We start from the raw sequence: 20,948 nt of genomic DNA, 5'->3' as shown, positions 1-20,948 counted from the left end.
GTTTCAAGTATGCTTCTCCAGAGTTCCCTTTACATCACCCCTCTCCCCTTCTCTTACTTGTGTTTTTTCTAAATCCACTGCATCCACTACCTTATATTCTATTAACCCTTACCCCCCTTGCCTTACCTTTTTTCCTAGGGTTTCTATCCTATCCCTCTCTTTTCTTTTCCTCTTTTTTCTCCTACTTCTTTAGGAGGCTTAGATAAATTTCTATACTCAATTGAATGATTAAAGTATTCCCTCTTAGAGGCAAAACTGATGAGATCAAGCTTCAGAAAATTCTTATCCTCCTCTCTTTTTCTCCTCAATTGTAATAGGTCTTTTGAGCCTCTTGATGTAAAATAATTGTCCCATTATACCTTCCTTTTCCTCTTTTTCCAGTACAGACCTTTTTCTTTTGTGTGATCACATCAGAGTCCATTCACAATCACATCTTCAGTCCATATGATGCCCACACACACACACACACACACTTTGTCTACTCTAGTATCAGATACAGTTCTCAAAAGTTACATATATTGTTTTCCCATCTAGGGATGTAAACAGTTTAACCTTTAAAAAATATATATATATATATATATTTCTCCTGTTTACTTTTTTATGATTCTCTTGAGTCCTATATTTGTAAATTAAAATTTCTGTTTAGTTCTATTTTTTTTTCAATAAAAATTATTGAAAGTCTCTTACTTCATTGAAACTCCATCTCCTCCCCTGAAAGATAAGGCTGAATCTCTCCAGATAGTTAATTCTTGGTTGTAACCCCAAGTCCTTTGTCTTCTGGAATATGGCATTCCAGGCCCTCCAATCCTTTAATGTAGAAGTTGCTAGATCCTAGATAATCCTGACAGTTTGGTTCTTAATATTTGAATTGTTTTTGTGTGGTAGCTTGAAGTATATTTTCCCTTGAAATTATAGTTTTGGAGTTTTGTCACAATGTTCCTTGGGATTTTCCTTGTGGGATCTCTTTCCAGAAGCAATCAATGGATTCTTTTAGTGAGTATTCCACCCTTTGTTTCTATTTTCCTTAATGATTTCTCATAGAATGCTTTCCAGGCTCTTTTTTTTGATCATGGCCTTCAGATAGGTCAATAATGTTTAAATTTTCTCTTTTGGATCTGTTTTGCCAAAGAAATATTTCACATTTTCATCATTCTTTTTGGTTTGCTTGACTGATTTTTACTGTCTCACAAAGTCATTAGCTTCCATTTGCCTTCTAGTTTTTGTTATGCGACTTGCTTTAGTTATCTTTTGTATCTCCTTTTCCATTTGGTTTATTCTTCTTTTTAAAAAGTTGTTTTCTTCAGACAATTTTTTTTCTTTCCTTTTCCAAACTGTTGACTCTCTCATGAGTATCTCTCATTTATTTTCACATTTTTTCTTTTATGTCTGTCATTTCCCTTTTGAAATTTTTTATGAGCATTTACAAACAGACTCTTTGGGCTTGAGACCAATTTATGCCATTCTTTGAGATTTCTTCTGTGGACAATTCTGTCCTAGTGTGAGTTTTTGTTTTGGTCTATCCTGTCACCACAGTTATTTCTCGCTCATTTTCTTTCCTTTTCTTTTGGTATTTCCTCTTTTTTTACTCTTAAGATGGAGTTCTACTCCTGGGGTAAAAGGGGTGCTTTCCCAAGCTTCCTATGCATCTCTAAGCCTTGGCTTTGAGCACAGGGGCCCTTTGTCCTTTGTTTATAGGAGGTAACTTTGCCTAGTTTTGTTTTGTTTTGTTTTTGGGTTTTGTTTTGTTTTTGCTTTTGTTTTTGTTTTTGTTTTTTTTGTTGTTGTTGTTGTTTTTAGGAAACAGCCTGGTTTCCCAGAGTTTGCCTTCTGAATTGGGACTGGATACTGCCCCACTTATCTGCTCCTTCACTGAGCCAGGACTGAGGGTCTTAATTGCTGATCTGTTCTCACAGGCTTTCCCAGAGTCTATCTGATCTGGGCTGAACATCCTTCTCACCCCAGAGAGACTGACCTTTTTTGAATTTTTTTCAGTCTTTCTTGAGCTGGAGAGTGATTTCGTTCCATCAGACTCTGTTCAGAGGTTTGGTTTCATCTCGTTTTTGAAGGAAACTGGGAGAGCTTGAGCAGCTTTCTGACTTTATTCTGCTATTTTGGCTCCACCCCTGGAATCCAAGTCACTTTTTCCTGTGTGCCTTAGTTTCCTCATCCTTAAAATGAGATGGAGAAAGAAATGGCAAACCACTCTACTGTCTTTGCCAAGAAAATCTCAAAAAGGAGTATCACAAAGAGCTGGATACAAATCAAATGACTGAATAAAAGCAAAAATCTTATTTTGATTGGGATGAAAATACAAATTTTTTTTGGAGGGGGGAATTGAGGCAATTAGGGTTAGGTGCTTTGCCGAGGGTCACAAGCTGGAAAGTGTCTGAAGCCTGATTTGAACTGGTACTCTATCTACTGTGCTATCTAGCTGCCCCAAAATGTAGATTTTTAAATAAGCAACTCATTACTAATATTTGAATTGATGTGAAATTTCATTAATGTAGATACTCTTTAGTTCTTTTAATACTTAGTGGAAACCATGTAACTCTCTGTTTTCATTAAAATCCATTAATTAGTCATCTCAAATATATGTTATTTGGCTTATAGTTCAATTAATTGGTATATTCGCTATTCATTGTTTTAAAGAAATGCTATAAAAATTCTAAAGTATTTTTTGCACCTGTCTCTTTCCATTCATATGACACATAGACTATTTCGACTTTCATTATCTCTCATCTGTTAAGTCTAATTGCAGTTTACTGGTCTCTGTACATCTTTAATCTCTTCCTTTCTCTCCTAGAGTAACAATCATAATATATGCGTCCCATCCTATTATTGCTATACTTTAGCCTTCAGTAATCATAGGGCATCACTTCAACATGGGAATGAATCTTAAAGTCATCTAGTTCAATCCCATTATTTGCAGATGAGTAAATTGAATCCCGGAGAAGGCAAATGACTGATTCAAGGCCTGCAGTGTCTTCTAAATAGATATAGTTTAATGTTTAAAGTCCTCTGTAGTCTAGGTTAAACTTAACCAACCTTATTTCATGGTGTTCTACTTTAGATAATCTATGCTAGGACCAAACTAGTTAATTTGCCAGTTCATTTTTTTTCCCCCAATCTCATCCTGACCTCTCCTAGTACTATACATTTATTTGTAAATAGGGTCATAGATTTAGAATTGAAAGGGACCTTATATGGTACCAAATCTAACTCCCTCTTTTCAGATGAAGAAATTGATGTCTAGAGAGATTTATAGAGATTTGCCTAAAGTCCCATTGCTAGCATCTGAAGAGGGATTTTGATTCAGGAATTCTTGATCCAGCATTTTATGCACTACACAGCCTGACCTCTATCTCATGACTAGAAAGCCTAGATCCTTTTTTACCTAGAATAGATTAAGCTTGTCTGTCTGCCCATCCTCTGCTAATTAAAATCTCTTTCTTTCTTAAAGGCCTAGTCTAAAGGTTATCCTCTTCAATATGGAGGATATTCTCTCCCAATCCACTTAAGAGGAGAAACAATCTCTCCAGTCTCAAGTTTTTCATAACATTCTGTTTCCTATGCATTTAATAGCACCCTTACTGGCATGGCATATGTATATGTATAATTATGTTATGTTAATTATATTATATCATATTATATGTACAAACACACACACATATATATATATATATATTATATTCATGTGATTGATCTCTTTTATTAAACTGAAAGCTATTCAAAGCCAGAGACTATGATGATATCCGTTTTTGCATTCCTGCTTTCTAATGCATATTAGAGGCACAATAAACAATCTTTTAGTTGTAGAATGTTAACTGTGGAAGGCATCTCCAAGTCAGATTCATACTTGAACCAGAATTGTCTGTATAGTTTCTCCCAACAAATGATCATCCTTTTTTCTACTTTAAGACAGTCAGAGATGAAGAATGAACTGTCTCCTGAAGCAGTCTCTGTCACTTTGGGACAGTTTTTTCCTTAAATCAAGAAGAAATCTGGCTCTCCCTGCTTCTCTTCTCCCAACTGCTCCATTAGCCATCTTGGAGCCTATGCAAAACAAGTCTTGTTTCTCTTCTGTCAGACAGTCATAGAAACATGCCCTCACTAAGTCTTCTCTTCTCATTCCTAACTAAGCTTTCCAATTTCCATTGGCCAATCCTCCTGGCATGATTTAATTTTTGAAACTAAATTGAATTTGCTTTGCTTTATGTTACTATTATAAATAGTATTCATATTCTATAGTATTTAAATAGAATCTTTTTATACAAAAATCATGATGAGAGTCTTAAATGTTGAGGACATATATAGATATGAACCAGATGTTACAATGTTAATAAAAAGAACATGGGATGAGCTTGAAATGTTGGGGGATGGGACAGAAAACCTCTTACAAAAATATTGTCACATAAGTCTTTCTTAGAAACAAAGAGTTTCCACTAAGAGGCATCTAATCAGCAGTTGTCCTGTGTCTTTAAAATCACTTGTTATTTTTTAGAAAAGGTCTTCATCAGCTAAAAGTTATTTATTTAGATAGTGTTCTGTGGTATTCAAGACCTTTAATTCTCTTTTCCTTGCCACAAAACTGTTTTTTTTTTTTCAATGAAAATGTGATGAACCATTATTATGCAATAATAATAATAGCAGGGTTTTTTGTTCCAATTCCTTCTGGATTTTTTGCCATCTTTTTCAATCTGAACTGGTTAGTGATCAGTGCTGTTACTGAGTCTTTTTGTTTTGTTTTGTTTTAGTCAAGATTTCACTGAAGTATAGGAAGAAAAATTAACAAGAGGAAGTTATTGTTGTGCTGTTGTTTGCATAGCTATTTTAATTAGGTCACAAAGTTGTCTTGACAGATATTTTACTTTTGGCTCCTGTTGTATTTCTGTTCCCAGAATGGACTCAATGCCTTGCACCTGGCAGCCAAGGAAGGCCATGTGGGACTGGTCCAGGAGTTATTGGAAAGAGGATCAGCGGTAGATTCTGCCACTAAGGTAATGTGCTCATGCATATGGAACTTATTTTATTTAGGGAAGGAGTTATCGAACTCATATCTCAAATTTTATGGCAGCCTTATTCATTGCATTGCTGGAACATCTGGAATCCAAACTGTGCAACATTGAGAATGAAAACTATTTAATTATACTACAAAGGAGTTGAATGATTCCTTCCATATACATTTCATTTATGGAGTAGAAGGAAAGGTCTTTGGTATCATCCATCTATACATTTACTTTTAAAGTAAATACTTTCCTTATGTGGGGGAGGTAGGAATGGTTGACAGCTGAATTTTGGTCCATTTTGACATGCTGTCAGAATTCACAGAAGCTATTAACATCCTTTTTTAAGGGTGTTTCATTGTTTCTTTTGATATAGAGTACTAATTGTTAATGGAAGCCAAAATCCTTCTTGCTTTCCCAAGCTTTTTCATTCATTTACATTTTCATTAAAAAAAAAAAAGAAAAATGCTTTTTATTCTTATGAAAAGAGCTCTCTTATATATAGACTAAGAGTAGGGTGCAATTCACTCCCTGTCACTATAAGGCATGACAATAAATTAATAACAATTTCCTATCTTTGTGGAGTGCTTTAGTGTTTACAAAATACTTTTAAATAATTCAAAATAATAAGAGCTTTAAAAGCACATAGCATAAATGATGCATCTTCTTCCAGTGATCTTCTCACCTTTATATAATGAATGGTTATCTCTAAGACAATGGTTCCCACATGTATATATCGAGACGTCATCTTTTTTGAGTTTCCTCTTCTTGTCCATATTACCAACTGCCTATTACTCAACATTTCCAAAATAGAACTCTTTACATTTTCTCCAAAGTCTATTTCCCATTTATTACCAAATAGTTCTAAAGTTTTGAATTGTAGTTTCTCAAAATTCAGCCTCTTTTATTCTTTCTTCTGACTATGGGAAAGTTCCCTTTTCACCCTCCCCTTCCATTGACTTCTTTCCCAGTTTACTAGTGTTATTGATTCTTCTATAATTACAATCAACCTAAGGTCTCAAAGGGCTTGGAGACACAACTTTACATTGACAAAGGAAATTTTGTTAATTTTAGATTAGTTGATTTCAGATGTTAGAGAGAGCCTAACTAGCAAGATCAGAAAAACACAACATAAGTAGAATATGAGCTGAACCTTGAAGGAAGCTAGGGATTCTAAGAGGTAAAAGTGATGAGAGAGAAACTATTATGGAATACAAGATGTGTAAAATTGTCTTGAGAGACAGAAGATAGGAAAGGGAACATCATGTGGAAGTTTTGAGGGGGAACTAATAGACCAATTTATCTGGAGTATAAAATACATGAAGGAAAGTAACGTGAAATTAATTTATAATTGTAGTTCTCAAATTTTTTTTTTTACTTTAAGGCTTCTTCATAACTCTTGAAATTTATTGAAGACTTTCAAACAATTTTTGTTTATGTAGTTTATAGCAATATATATTTACCAAATTAAAAGTAAAGCCTTTTGGTATTATGATTGCAATATTTTTGACCTTGTTAGAGCCCTTCAACAGATCTTGGGGATAGCAACAGGTTCCCCTAACCAAACTCTGAGAACCACTGGTATAGAGCTATTGATTGGAAACAAATTGTCTAGTATTTTGAATGTCAAACATGAGAACATTTTTATTTTATTTTAGAGATAATGGGGAGGGGGAATCACTGAAGTTTACTGAATAGGGAGAAACATAGTTAAACCTGTTCATTAGGGATATCAATTTGGCAGCAGTGTAGAAGATAGTTTGAAGAAGGGAGATATTGAGCAGAGGAAGAATAATTTAGAAGCTATTGAAATAGTTCAAGTGAATTGTGATGAAGGCATGAAATATGATGGTGTATAGATACCATATACAAATATATAAAATGGAGAGAAAATCAGTGTGAGACATGGTGTGTAGATATAACTGACAAGACTTGATACTTTATTGAATGTGGGAATTAATGGGGAGAGGAGAGAGTTGATGACAGTTTTGATGATGTGACCCAGGAAAACTCTAAAAATCATGATGTCCTCAACATAAATAGAGATATTAGGAAGACAGTTGAATTTGAGGAAGAGAATAAATAGTTTTATTTTGGGCATGTTGAGTTTGATATGCTTGTGGAACTAGCAGGCAGTTAGAAATATCAGAGGGGAGCTCAGAGAAGTTGGGGTTTAATATGGAGATTTTTGAGTTATTAAGTATTGAGTAGAAGATATGATAATTGCTCCAGTGGGTGTTGATGAAACCACTAAGAGGGAAGATACGAAGATAGAAGAGAAGAGAGATTAGGAATACTTGATAGACTCTTGATAGGCATTCATGCTTTAGGGAGAGGAACATGCCAGAAAAAATACACTGAATAATCAAAAGTTAGGGTAGATAGTCTCAAAAAATTAAGAGGTCAAGTAAAATGAAGACTAAAAGAATGTAGACTGAGGAAGAACTGTTAGATTTAATAGTTAAGATGATGCAAATCTTGAAGAAGGATTTTATTTCAATGGTGGGTTTTAAAGTCCAGTTGCAAGGGATTGAGAAGAGAGTGGGAACTGAAGAACTGAAGGAAATAGAATCTTGGGAAAAGATCTTAGAGCTTAAAGGCAACCTAGTATAACTACCTTATGAGATGAGGAAAATGAAGTTTAGAGAGGTTCAATCATGATGAACAAGATACTTTCATGATAAAATATGAGATCTTTTTGTCATTTACAGTCATATTCCTTTTCACTCTCTGATCCAGCTAAACTGGTTTGCTTTCAGCTCCTCAATACAACATTCCATATCACCTCTCCAAGTTTTTGTATGATGATGTCCCTCAACCCACACTAGTTCCTGGAATTCCTTCCTTTCTCATCTTTACATCTTAACATCTCTGGTTTCCCTCACAGATCAGCTTAAATATCATAAGGAGCCTTTCCTGATCCTTTAAACACTTAGTGCCCTCCCTTATATTTGTTTACTTTGTGTTTATTTACCTATAAGTGCATTTTGTTTGTTCCAATAGAATGCCAACCATTTGAGGCTAAAGTATTGCTTCAGGTCAGCAGGAATACAATTAAATTATGATGATATAAAATAGATTCTGTATCCCCATGCCTGGAACAGTGCCTGGCACACAGTAGGCTCTAAATAAATTCTGTTGTGTAAATGAATGAATACAATATTGCTTCCCTTAAAATGTAAACATAGCAGGCAGGCTATTTGGGGTGACCACTCACATAATAGTTACACAAACCTCTCACAAAGAATATGTACAATTATTTCAAAGTCCAATTCTTCTTGTGCAGCAAAATAACTGTATGGATATGTATACATATATTGTATTTAACATGCATTGGTCTATTTGCCATCTGGAGGAGGGGTTGGGGAAAGGAGGCGAAAAATTGGAACAAAAGATTTTGCAATTGTCAATGCTGAAAAATTACACATGAATATATCTTGTAAATAAAAAAACTATAATAATAAAAAAAGAATATGTACACATCTACTCACTCCTTGGGCTAGTTCATTCAATCCAGCCTAGCCTCATATAGTCAGGTCTAGATTCCAAGAAAAGGATAATAGCCATATAGTTACAACTAAAATCTCTTAGAATTTTAGGCATAATTCTGTTGTGAGGCAACGCATTACTCCTCCTCATTGCTTCAGTTCTCAAGTCCCTACTGTTATACTTCTATTTACATAAAACTAGCCACTCAAAATAATTAGATTTTTAGATCTCAAATTTTGTAATGATGAAATAAATGATGAATTAAAGAAAATAGAATAATATGGTGAAGAATAGTCCATACAAGGAGACCTAGGTTATATTTATCACCACTATACTGGTGTATTATTGTATCTTTTGGGGAGAGTGAGCATATACTTAGAGAAACCTGCAAAGGAGGCAAGTGAGTGGGAAAAACTCATATGTCCAGGGTAACTCTAGAACTGTAATTTTTGTTATACCTCTTCTGTCTCAGAAGATATCTATAAAAATCCCATGCAGAATAGAGCTTCTTTCTTGAACAGATACTGCCACATCTAAACTGGGTTAACCCATACTATACTTGCTTTTTAACTTAGACTTTTCAATGTATGGTGTCTCGCCAAACTAGTTGATCTGCTAGGTGCTTTCTCTGATTTCTGCTTCTATACTGTTCTTTTGCTCAGTTAGAATCACTTTTCATTTGCACCTGTAGGTTCTACCAGTTACAGCTTCAAGTTTTACTGATACAATATTGAAATATGTCTTTACTGCATTCGATATTCCCTGAATTTTCTTCTATATTCTATTGACTGTAAGCACTGCTTAGAAAGAAATATAAGATTATGCTTATGAGCATTTAAAGACCAAATTCTTGAGGGTAGATGAGAATGTATACACACACTTTCAAAGTTTAATCTGTATTATTAATACTTTTAAAATTCTAGACAATCCATGAAATAAATCAAACTGGGATTTATAGTGATTGCTGATTTTCATATAAATGCTCACAATGAAAATTTAATAATCAGCTTTACTTAGTTGAAATTGGTTCCTGGACACCTTTGTCTTTTTTCAAGTTTACAACTTGTGTGTGTGGGGGTGGATCTTGCCTTATTTGAAACATCTCATTAAGTCATATTTTATTCTTTTGTAATAAAAACTTATAAGCATTATGAGGAAAGCTAAGATTTTTACAACAAAGGAAATATTGGAAATTATTCTAACTTTTTCTGTTTTTTTGTTTTTTTTGGGTTTGTTTCTACTTTTTGCTTTCTCAAACAGAAGGGAAATACAGCTCTACACATTGCATCATTGGCTGGACAAGCTGAAGTTGTCAAAGTTCTGGTTAAGGAAGGAGCTAATATCAATGCACAATCTCAGGTATGGATTCAAATTTCTTCTTCAAAATTCATGGTTTTTCATGGAAGGGATTGAGTGAGTCCAACCAGATGTTAGACAAAAATGTTATTTGTTACTTGTTTTAATCAAGTTATATTATTTCGTATAATATAATACTAGAGAAACTGAGGCAAGTAGAAATTTTAATTTTTAATGTGGAATAGCTTAAGCTAGATGACCAAAATGGGAATGTGCTTCCAAAGCATTTGGTATAGCGAAACTGAGGCACAGAGTTTATATGAAATTTGCAAGCAGAATACATAAACCAAGAATGCAATTAATTTTTGCAGCTATTGTTATCTTTACTTCAAAGAGAGCAAAGAGAGAGGAGTTGACTTAGCATTAACAACCTGAAGCTTGTGACTCAGGCCCTGTCAGACAAAGAAGGAAGGTTGGATAACATAACTGGTGTCTTTGTCCTTGACAATAATTCTATTCCCAGGGTAGTTTTTGGACAGGGATGAAGTCAGAAAGGCAAGCACCTGGATACTTTTTCTTTTCTAGCCTTCATTGTATCACAATGTGAAGAGAAGTTGGAGTCTCAAGTTTTAAAGTTTTCTTCTTAAACTCAACTTTCCCAAGTCTAATTGCACAAATTAAAAAGGGGAAGAGGGGTGTATGGCCAGCTATCCAGGGCCCAACATGAGAAGGGGCTGGGGATGGCCTGCTATCCAGGGCCTACAATAATGATTATTTCTTTTTTCTAGTAATATTTAAGATATTTATTCTTTTTCTGAAAGTCTCTACTTAATGTTGATCCTATATAGTGTCCTTTTGAGCTCTCAATAGCTATCTTAAACATGAACTATAATTTTGGAATTTTTGTGCATGTGTGTGAAATAATTCATGCATTTCTTTGTTTCTCTATAAGTATTCAGTCACTCCAAATATTTATCTCTTTCTGTGGAGTCCTGTGACCTTGTAAGCGCCACATATTCTTTGGCATAGGCAAATTCTCCCCAATGGTGAAGGATTTAGATGGTGTTTTTGTGGACACAGCAGTCATTTGTTTTTTGACATGAATCATCATTTCCTAGCTTTTTGGTGCTCTCTAAGATTTGGGGTAGCTTATAGATGCTCTGCAACAGGGTTACCTACAACATACGTAATCTTAGAGTGCTAGAGGCTGATAATTTTGTTAGGATTACTGGGAACAAATGCTAGTCTTTTGCTTTCACAGTTCAACTACTTTTCCTTTATTAATACTGCACACATTTTCATACACTTAGAGCTTTTTTGGTAGGGAAGGAAGTAAATTGGCAACTAGGAATATATGAAAAATTTAATTCCTTATTATCTAGACTCCAAATTAGATCGCAACTATATTTTCTATTATTTTTTGCATGCCTATGAGATAGGTACTTTGTTCGACTTGTTTACATAAACCTTAACTCAAAAGAACATGTTGATATTCTTTAAAATACATAGCATCTTGGTCCTTAAATTGGAAAATCTTCCAAATTCTATGTTCCAGAGAAAGTAATGACCTTTTTTCCCCGCTGTGGTTAGAAAAAAACTTACTGTTTTAGAAGATAGGAAAAATGAGTGAAAAAATATTTACAATTGTATTTATTCAGAAATTTGCTTTAAGATCAGGTTAATTTGAATATTTTAAACAGCTAAATGTTAAAAATAAAGATCTGAAGTTTTAATTTGCTTTTAGGAATTTTATTATAGACTTAGAAGGAAATTCAACATAAAAAGATGATTTTCAATATCTTATAATAGATATTTCTGAAATTGAGGATTGATATTCCTGTCATTGTGGCTGAGCAAGATGCTTACCCTCTCTGGCTCCATTTCATAGTTTGTAAAATGAAGATACTATTAACTTTTGTTTCATAAGTTTGTTGTGAAAATGAGGTAATCTTTTTAAAGCATTTAGCAAAACTTAAAGCAATATATAAGTTATTTGTTGTTGACAAATGGAAACAGTAGGCACATAACTCAACATCATTTTCCAAGGATATCTGTGGTAACATCTTTCTTGCTGTGGCAGTTGAAAAAATATAGGAATATGAAGTTTAATAGAAAAAATAGGCCAAAGCCAATAGCCCTGTCTTTTATGTTCAACTTCATGTTATATTCCAATAGTAATATGAAAAAAGTAAATATTATTTTAGCAAATAAAAAATTATGTTACTTCGCATTACTTATAATTAGACTTAAGGGTTTTTTGTTTGTTTTTACACAGTGTTTTGCACATAGTAAGTGTTTAATAATGCTTATTGAATTGAATTCAATATGAAATGATTAGTAGAGGGCTTTTTAAGAGGGCTTTAATTTTTATGAAGATTAGCAATTAAAATATTAGACTGTAAAATGTTTCTCAAACTATTTTCTAAAGTCTAGAGCACTAAAATATGTTTAATCAAAACTCATCATTCTCTCTTTTTTTTTTTTACCAACAAAATTTACTTCCAAGTATTTCTTCTTGTGTTAATGAATGGAATGAAACAACGTAGAACTGTTTTTTTTTCTGTAAAACTTAATTTTACTTACCTGTATGCAAGAAGTTTTTGCAATTGGGAATAAAGTAAAAAATTGTCAAGGACACATGAGTACTTTTACAGCATTGACAATTGCCAAACCTTTTGTTCCAATTTTTCCCCTCCTTCTCCCTATCTCCTCCCCCAGATGGCAGGTTGAGCAATACATGTTAAATATGTTAAAGTATAAATTAAATACAATATAAGTATACATGTCCAAACAGTTATTTTGCTGTACAAAAAGAATTGGACTTTGAAATAGTGTACTATTAGCCTGTGAAGGAAATAAAAAATGCAGGCGGATAAAAATATAGGGATTGGGAATTCTATGTAATGGTTCATAGTCATCTCCCAGAGTTCTTTTGCTGTGTGTAGCTGGTTCAATTCATTACTGCTCTATTCGAACTGATTTGGTTCATCTCATTGCTGGAGATGGCCACGTCCATCAGAATTGATCATCATACAGTATTGTTGTTGAAGTATATAATGATCTCCTGGTCCTGCTTATTTCACTTAGCATCAGTTCATGTAAGTCTCTCCAGGCCTTTCTGAAATCATCCTGCTGGTGATTTCTTACTGAAAAATAATATTCCATAATATTCATATACCACAATTTATTCAGCCATTCTCCAATTGATGAGCATCCACTCAGTTTCCAGTTTCTGGCCACTACAAAGAGGGCTGCCACAAACATTCTTACACAGTCAGGTCCCTTTCCCTTCTTTAAGATTTCTTTGGGGTATAAGCCCAGTAGAAACACTTCTGGATCAAAGGGTATGCACAGTTTGATAACTTTTTGAGCATAGTTCCAAATTGCTCTCCAGAATGGCTGGATTTATTCACAATTAGTGTCCCTGTTTTCCTACATCCCCTCCAACATTCCGCATTATCTTTCCCTGTCATTCTAGCCAATCTGACAGGTATCTCAGAGTTGTCTTAATTTGCATTTCTCTGATTAATAATGACTTGAAGGATCTTTTCATATGGCTAGAAATAGTTTTAATTTCTTCATCTGAGAATTGTCTGTTCATATCCTTTGACCATTTATCAATTGGAGAATGACATGCCCAATTTCTAATTCTGAATTCAAATTATATATCCTAACAGATCTTACTAAAATATTGGAACAAAGTGATGAGATTCAGAAATTTTCCCTCATATTGTCTGATATATAGTCAAATTAGCCATTTTCCATCATGGTAAAAAAATCTTCTTTACTGGAAAAGTTTTAGGATCACAATCTTTAAGTCAGATTCTAATCTTGGTCATGTAAGAGCATCATTTTCAAGTCACACTGAAGTTTTCCTGTTAAATTTCCCAATTGCCTTTTCCTTTTTTTTCAGAAGTATTATTTACAAGCTTAATTATCTTTAATTATATCTTTTTATACTCTTTCTATGTCATCTGTGTTTCCCTTAACTTGGGAAGGCAAAACTAAATGATCGGGACAATAAGAATCCTTTTTACTTTGAACAGAGGACATATATTTAGAAATGAAGATAATGTTGGTTTTTTAAAATCAAAACAATGAGATTCACTGTTTTAAGAGTTCCATTCAAGAGTGACATTGCAATCCATTCTTGCCAGCCTATTCTGTGCTACTTTTTGTCCATTTTCTTCCCATAAATTCACCCATGAGATTTCACATTCTTTGATTTTGCCTGATGTTAAGAGGTTACCAGCTGGCATTCCAGCTATCTGTTATGTCTCATCCTTACCACATGTCCTGCTCACATTCTCTTATTATCATAACATTCCTTAATGACATTTTTTATCCTTGTGTGCTCTAGCAGGGTATATGCATAGCTTGTTCAGACCTTCTTATGCCATTCACTTTGCCATTTGAAGGAAGTAGGTTTTTAGGTAGTAGTATACAGTAACATGGATTCTATTAGATTAATTCATAGATGTATAGTGAATGTCACATGTCAAAGAATGACATGGGAATCTGGTCTTTGTATATTTTGTTCTAAATGTCATAACCATCAGTCAGCATAATGGTTTTGAAAGAATCAAAATTAAACAGGATTTCTTCTATCTTCATAAAACATAAATTAGGCTAATTTTCCCCTAACCTATCCCTAAGACTTGATTAACCTACAGAACTAAATCTCCCTGTAACCAAGTCTACTGCTATAGCCTTTGGCCATACTTGATGTGATTCTGTAGTCACCTAAGGGCATCAAAAAGACTTATCAATATGAAAGTCAGGGTCCTTCACACTTGGAAATTGCTTCAATATCATATCAGTCACTACATGCTGTCCTTCTGACTATATATATATATATATATATATATATATATATATATATATTATTTTGGGGGGGGGGGTCTGAGGCAGTTGGGGTTAAGTGACTTGCCCAGGGTCACACAGCTAGGAAGTGTTAAGTGTCTAAGGCCAGATTTCAACTCAGGTTCTCCTGACTTCAGGGCTGCTGCTCTATCCACTGTGCCACCTAGATGCCCCCAGACATTTTCTTAAAGAGATGTCTACCCAAACAAAGTACTGGAACATTCTTAATGAATATCTTTTTACATGGTCCTTTTATTAACTAGAGCAACCTGTGAGTACCTTATTTAATTATAACATAGAACCTAACTAATAGGATACAGACATGAATTGGGTTCACTCCTAGTAATGTTGAAGTAAGATGTTATGTTAATCCTATCTCCTGAAGTCAGCCCTTTCCACTGGACAGAGTAAACAAATGTTTATTTGAATAAAGAAGCTTTTTATTGGACTCTGATCGAAGTTCTAGTTTTGCATGTTTGAGACAGAACAGAATGTTCAGTTATATGTTTTTTTTTTTTTTTACCGGAACCAGTGGTGTGCCATGTGGAAGCAGTTTGCCTTGCCCACTACGTGGCATTTTGGCCAACTGTGTAGGCTTCAGTGCTTTCCTTTTCCTTTGCAACTGTTCCCTTCACAAGACAAGTAAAAATAGTATGTGACAAAATCAGTGGAAAAATCACACATGAAGTATAACTGTCCTTCCACCTAATTAATGATTTCTTGCAAAATGGAAGGGGTTTCACTTGAAGATGCATGTGTGAGGTAGTTCTGTATCTGAAATTACTCTAGTGCTCTGAAGGAAATCTCTGAGTCCATATCAACACATTAATGAGATTTCTGCTTCACTAAGGAAGTCTCCTTTTGAGAAAAAAATATTCTGAATCACAAAAATCACTTGAAAAGAGACTTATAGGATAGTATGATAGCTATTTTCAATTATCTTAAGATATATCATGTGGAAGATATTTTAAACTTGTTTGACTTGTCCCAAGAAAGTAGAACTGAGAGCAGATAAAAGTTGGGAAAAGATTTTTAAAAAGGAAATACAACTTCTTAACACTTAGATTGATTTAGAAATAGAATGGGCTACTTCAAAAGAAAATGGATTCCCTCAACTGAATGGATGCCCATCAAATGGAGAATGGCTAAATAAATTATGGTATGGGAATGTTATGGAATATTATTGTTCTATAAGAAATGGATGATTTTAGAGAGATCTGGAAAAACTTGAATGAACTGACACTAAGTGAAATGAGCAGAACCAGGAGATACATGGCAACAACAAGATTATACGATAATTCTGATGTATGTTCCTCTCTTCATCAATGAGATGATTCAAACTAGTTCCAATTGTTCAGTGATGAAGAGCCATCTATACCCAGAGAGAGGACTGTGGGAACTGAGTGTGGTTCATAACATAGCATTTTCACTCTTTTTGTTGTTGTTTGCTTGCATTTTATTTTGCTTCTCTTTTTTTCTTGTGTGGATGATAATTGTACAAATATGTATGCATATATTGGATTTAACATATATTTCTACCATGTTTAACATATATTGGACTGCTTACCATCTAGAGGAGGGTATGGTGGAAAGGGGAGGAGGGTTTGGTACACAGGGTTTTGCAAGGGCCAATGTTGAAGAATTGTCCACACATATGTTTTGAAAAATAAAAAGCTTTAATTGAAAAAAAATGGATTCCCTCTCATTGGAAGTCTTCAGACAAAGATTGAATGATAAACTTTTTGTTAGAGAGGCTCCAAAAATCAAAGAATCATAGATATCATCTAGTCAAATATCTTCACTTTATAGAATAAGAAACTAAAAAAAAGTTATAACCTGCCTACGTCATGGAAGTATGAGCCAAGTTTCACACTTCTCACTATACCATTCTTTCTCTTTAACAAAGATTATCTTAGCACTCTAAGACACTGTAAAAAAAATAGTCAATAAAAATAGGAAGTAGTCAAGAAAATGGAAAGGAAGAAAGTAATTAAACTTATCTAAGACTATATTGTATCAAAAATTCAAAATGTAGTAGAGCATCTTATTTACCTATCTTTATCTTTGCAAAGAAAAAAATAATTATAAAAAATAATATCTTTTGAATCATTTTCATAGGAATGAAAAAAATATCAAGAGAAAATAAGAACAAAAATTAATATTGAAAAGTGTAGGAGTTTCTTATAAGACTACTTTCATTTTTATGGACTAACTCTGAGAAGCATCAAGTTCATTGTGCTTTTGGCATTGGAAGACTGAAGAAAAAAAAACATTCTCAGGTTTACTTAAGCACAGTGTTCTCTCCTATAATGCTATGTGATAATATAAAATTCCTTTCTTATAAATTTGATTAAAGATTGGTCAGAAATAGCAAGGTTGTATCTAAAAGATGCAGATAGAGGCATTCTCGTCCTAACTCATCCCTTTGACTGACTGTATGTAGAAAGGCCTCTGATCATCATTTTATGGAGGATTGGGATAGGGCGAAGGAGGTATGATTTAAAACTTCCCATAATTTTTCACATTTGATGTGAAAATGAAATTTAAAAAAAGAGAGGAACAAACATTTTGAAAATAAAACATGCTGAATGTGCAAGTTATTATGGTATTGTGGTACGTAGCTGGGGGCTTTCTGTAAACAGATGATTCTCCACTGAGATTTACTAAGAGATGGGAAAAGAGTCTTTCCTCTGAGGAACCATTTGGGAGCTACCTTCCCCTTATGGCATCACATTTTCCTTTCCCTGAATAGCTAGAGAAGATGAGTACAATCCTCAAAGGAACCTCTGCCCAAAGTATACTGTAAGCAGCAGAACTACTCATAGCCACCAAACCAACTATCAGGAATTTAACAAGGTTTTGTTGTTTTGGGCTCCAGCTAATTGAAAGATCCAGTTCTGTGCAGTTTATATTTGCTTTTCTTAGTGGATATTTCCTGAAATGTGTCTCAGGCAAGGCTACCATCAACACAAATTATAGTTTAAAAAAAAGTTTTTTCTCAGAGGAATCATGAAGTATCAAAATTGATGAACTAGATCTTGTTAGACAAAGCTGCCTTCAAAAACCTTTTAGGTTGGTAAAGTTCCCTGAAGGTCTCAATCACATCCTCCATGACTTTATACAAGTATATGGCTAATGTACTTCAATTACATAGGAAAAACTAAATGACAATGCAAATTAAATACAATTTTACATTTCACTTTGAATAGCAGCTAAATTAAATAGAAACTAAAATAGCAGAAAAATAATTTTTAAAATCTCATCCTTTTAAAGCTGGAGTGCATATAGAACTCTAAGGAGTATTCTTTTGTAGTCAGATTTTTACAGAGATCTCACACAAGGCAGGCACTCACAAGTAGGTTAGAAGAAGTGATATAAACACACTATCAAGGTCTCTCTAAAGAACTTTGGTATGATTGTTGGACATGACTTTTCAGAGAAGATGCTAATCTCTATGAGCAAAACTTATTTATGGCTCAAAAGAAATTTAGAGTCATCTCAATTTAAATGTACATATGGATTATTTGTACCCAATCTATGGTAGATTTTATGAGCTCATATTTGTCCAGTCAGCCATAGTTGGACACACTATACATCGAGCCTAACTTTGTGATGGCATTTTGGTCTTCTATGAGCATGAAGGACAACGGCCTAAAAATCTTGTAGTCCTTAGAATTCATAGATTTCAAGTTAGCCCTGTAATTGATTTGACTTAATGAAATTGTAATGTCTTCAAGGAGCTTATATTCTATTGAGGAAAAATCCATGTAAACAAATAAAAGATAAGTTAGTATTGAACAATGTAAGAGTGTGTGTATATAATAACCTAGGATCTCAGAAATATCTATGGTGTATGTGTTAGGTTGAAGACAGATAATAATCCTAAGGGGTGAAGGAGAAGATACAAATGAATGCAAGCATTGAGAATCAGACTTGACAAAGTTATAGAAGCAGAAGAACTGAGATTAAAAACTACTTAGTAGACTAGCTTGACTGAAAGAGATGAATAATAAAGGATATTCTGAAATTAATTTGAAAAGATAATTGGGAGCCAGATAATGGAGAACTCTAAAAACCTGGCTCAGGAGTTCTCCAAGGTAGTAGTTCTTAACCTAGGATCCATGAATTTGTTTATTTGCCTTTTTTCCCTTACATATTTAGAAAACTGTATTTAAAAATAACTTGTTTCCTTTTTATTTTTATTATTTTATTTTATACATTTAAAACATCATTCTGAATCAGAGTCCATAAGCTTTACTGGACTTCCCTGTGGATCCATAATTCAAAAAGAATTCCTATGCTAGAGGAAATATAGAGATCCACTGAAGGTTTTTGGGTGGGAAGGGAGTTCCCTGAATTTTAGGGTTGTTAATTGGCTAATTATGTGAACAACAGATTGGAAAGAGAAAAAAGAGAGAAATGGGACATTAGGTACTTATTGCAAGATTTCAAGAACAAAATATTCAGAGTTTGGACTCCATGGAGCTATGGAAGAACAAAATATGATAAATATAAAAAATGTTATAGAGGTAAAAATAATAAAAAAGCAACTGATGAAGAGGGATAGAGAAGGAAGAGTTGTGAACTTTTAAGATGGTTCACTTGAAAGACTAGAAGGAGGATGGACCCCTCCGTGACAGAAAAATAAGTGATTTCAACAGCATGGTAACTTATAGAATAGGGACTACTTTCCCGACTTAGTACTAAGAGAAACTGGCATAGTGCTTAGTATAAACATAGTATAGTATAGTATAAACAGTATAGTATAAACAGTATAAACCAGCATAGGACAATATCCAGATTTTTGCAAAATCTGGTCATTTCTTTGTGCATTCTTATATCATTCCCTTTTTCTATATTTATATATCTCCCATTCTACTTTAGGAACAAAAATTTCCTTATTGGTCTCCTTTAAGTGTCTTCCTTCTCCAATCCATCCTCCACAGACCTGCCACAATAATTTTTCTAAAGCACAGATCTGAGCTTGTCACTTTCTTATTCACTGTTTTCCATTCATTCCTCATCACTTCTGGTATCAAATTTGCTCCTCTGGTCTTCAAAGCTTTTCACACCTTGATCCTAATTTTGAGCCATATTGCTTATTATTCCCTTGAATGAGCTCTGCATTTTAGTCAAACCAACTTTCTTTCTGTTTCTTATACAGGACACCTTAATTCCTTAATTCATGTGCCTTTGTGTTAGGATTCTTACAAGGTGCCAAGTCAGTGGAATTGATGAGATAATGATTCTCTAATTTACATGTATTTAGTACTTTTTATAATTCCACAAGATTCATACCTTTAGAGAGCATATATGAGGAGGAGCTCTCAGGGCCAAAGAGGACAAGCCCACTAGGACAGAAGCCCACTAGAAGCTCTGAGCCTCAGCCAGGATTCAGTCAAGGAGATTCACAAGCCAGAGAAGGCAGCTTAAGCTCTTGGAACCAAGACGACAATGTCTTCAAGGAGCTTATATTCTATTGAGGAAAAATCCATGTAAACAAATAAAAGATAAGTTAGTATTGAACAATGTAAGAGTGTGTGTATATAATAACCTAGGATCTCAGAAATATCTATGGTGTATGTGTTAGGTTGAAGACAGATAATAATCCTAAGGGGTGAAGGAGAAGATACAAATGAATGCAAGCATTGAGAATCAGACTTGACAAAGTTATAGAAGCAGAAGAACTGAGATTAAAAACTACTTAGTAGACTAGCTTGACTGAAAGAGATGAATAATAAAGGATATTCTGAAATTAATTTGAAAAGATAATTGGGAGCCAGATAATGGAGAACTCTAAAAACCTGGCTCAGGAGTTCTCCAAGGTAGTAGTTCTTAACCTAGGATCCATGAATTTGTTTATTTGCCTTTTTTCCCTTACATATTTAGAAAACTGTATTTAAAAATAACTTGTTTCCTTTTTATTTTTATTATTTTATTTTATACATTTAAAACATCATTCTGAATCAGAGTCCATAAGCTTTACTGGACTTCCCTGTGGATCCATAATTCAAAAAGAATTCCTATGCTAGAGGAAATATAGAGATCCACTGAAGGTTTTTGGGTGGGAAGGGAGTTCCCTGAATTTTAGGGTTGTTAATTGGCTAATTATGTGAACAACAGATTGGAAAGAGAAAAAAGAGAGAAATGGGACATTAGGTACTTATTGCAAGATTTCAAGAACAAAATATTCAGAGTTTGGACTCCATGGAGCTATGGAAGAACAAAATATGATAAATATAAAAAATGTTATAGAGGTAAAAATAATAAAAAAGCAACTGATGAAGAGGGATAGAG

The 20,948-nt window shown here is 33.8% G+C and overlaps 1 protein-coding gene across 44 annotated transcripts in view; it reads left to right on the top strand.

Moving 5' to 3' along the window:
* Nucleotides 1–20,948, top strand: part of ANK2 (ankyrin 2) — an 819,525-nt gene that overhangs the window by 573,387 nt on the left and 225,190 nt on the right. For all 44 annotated transcript variants that reach the window (XM_031944040.1, XM_031944043.1, XM_031944046.1 and 41 more), the window contains 2 exons: nt 4,899–4,997; nt 9,753–9,851. In XM_031944040.1, coding sequence (XP_031799900.1) covers nt 4,899–4,997; nt 9,753–9,851 — 198 coding nt within the window. The remainder of the gene's footprint in view (nt 1–4,898; nt 4,998–9,752; nt 9,852–20,948) is intronic.

This window comes from Sarcophilus harrisii, chromosome 6 (assembly GCF_902635505.1).
Source record: "Sarcophilus harrisii chromosome 6, mSarHar1.11, whole genome shotgun sequence".
In the NCBI taxonomy this organism is placed as follows: domain Eukaryota; kingdom Metazoa; phylum Chordata; class Mammalia; order Dasyuromorphia; family Dasyuridae; genus Sarcophilus; species Sarcophilus harrisii.
This window is presented reverse-complemented; position numbering and strand designations above follow the sequence as displayed.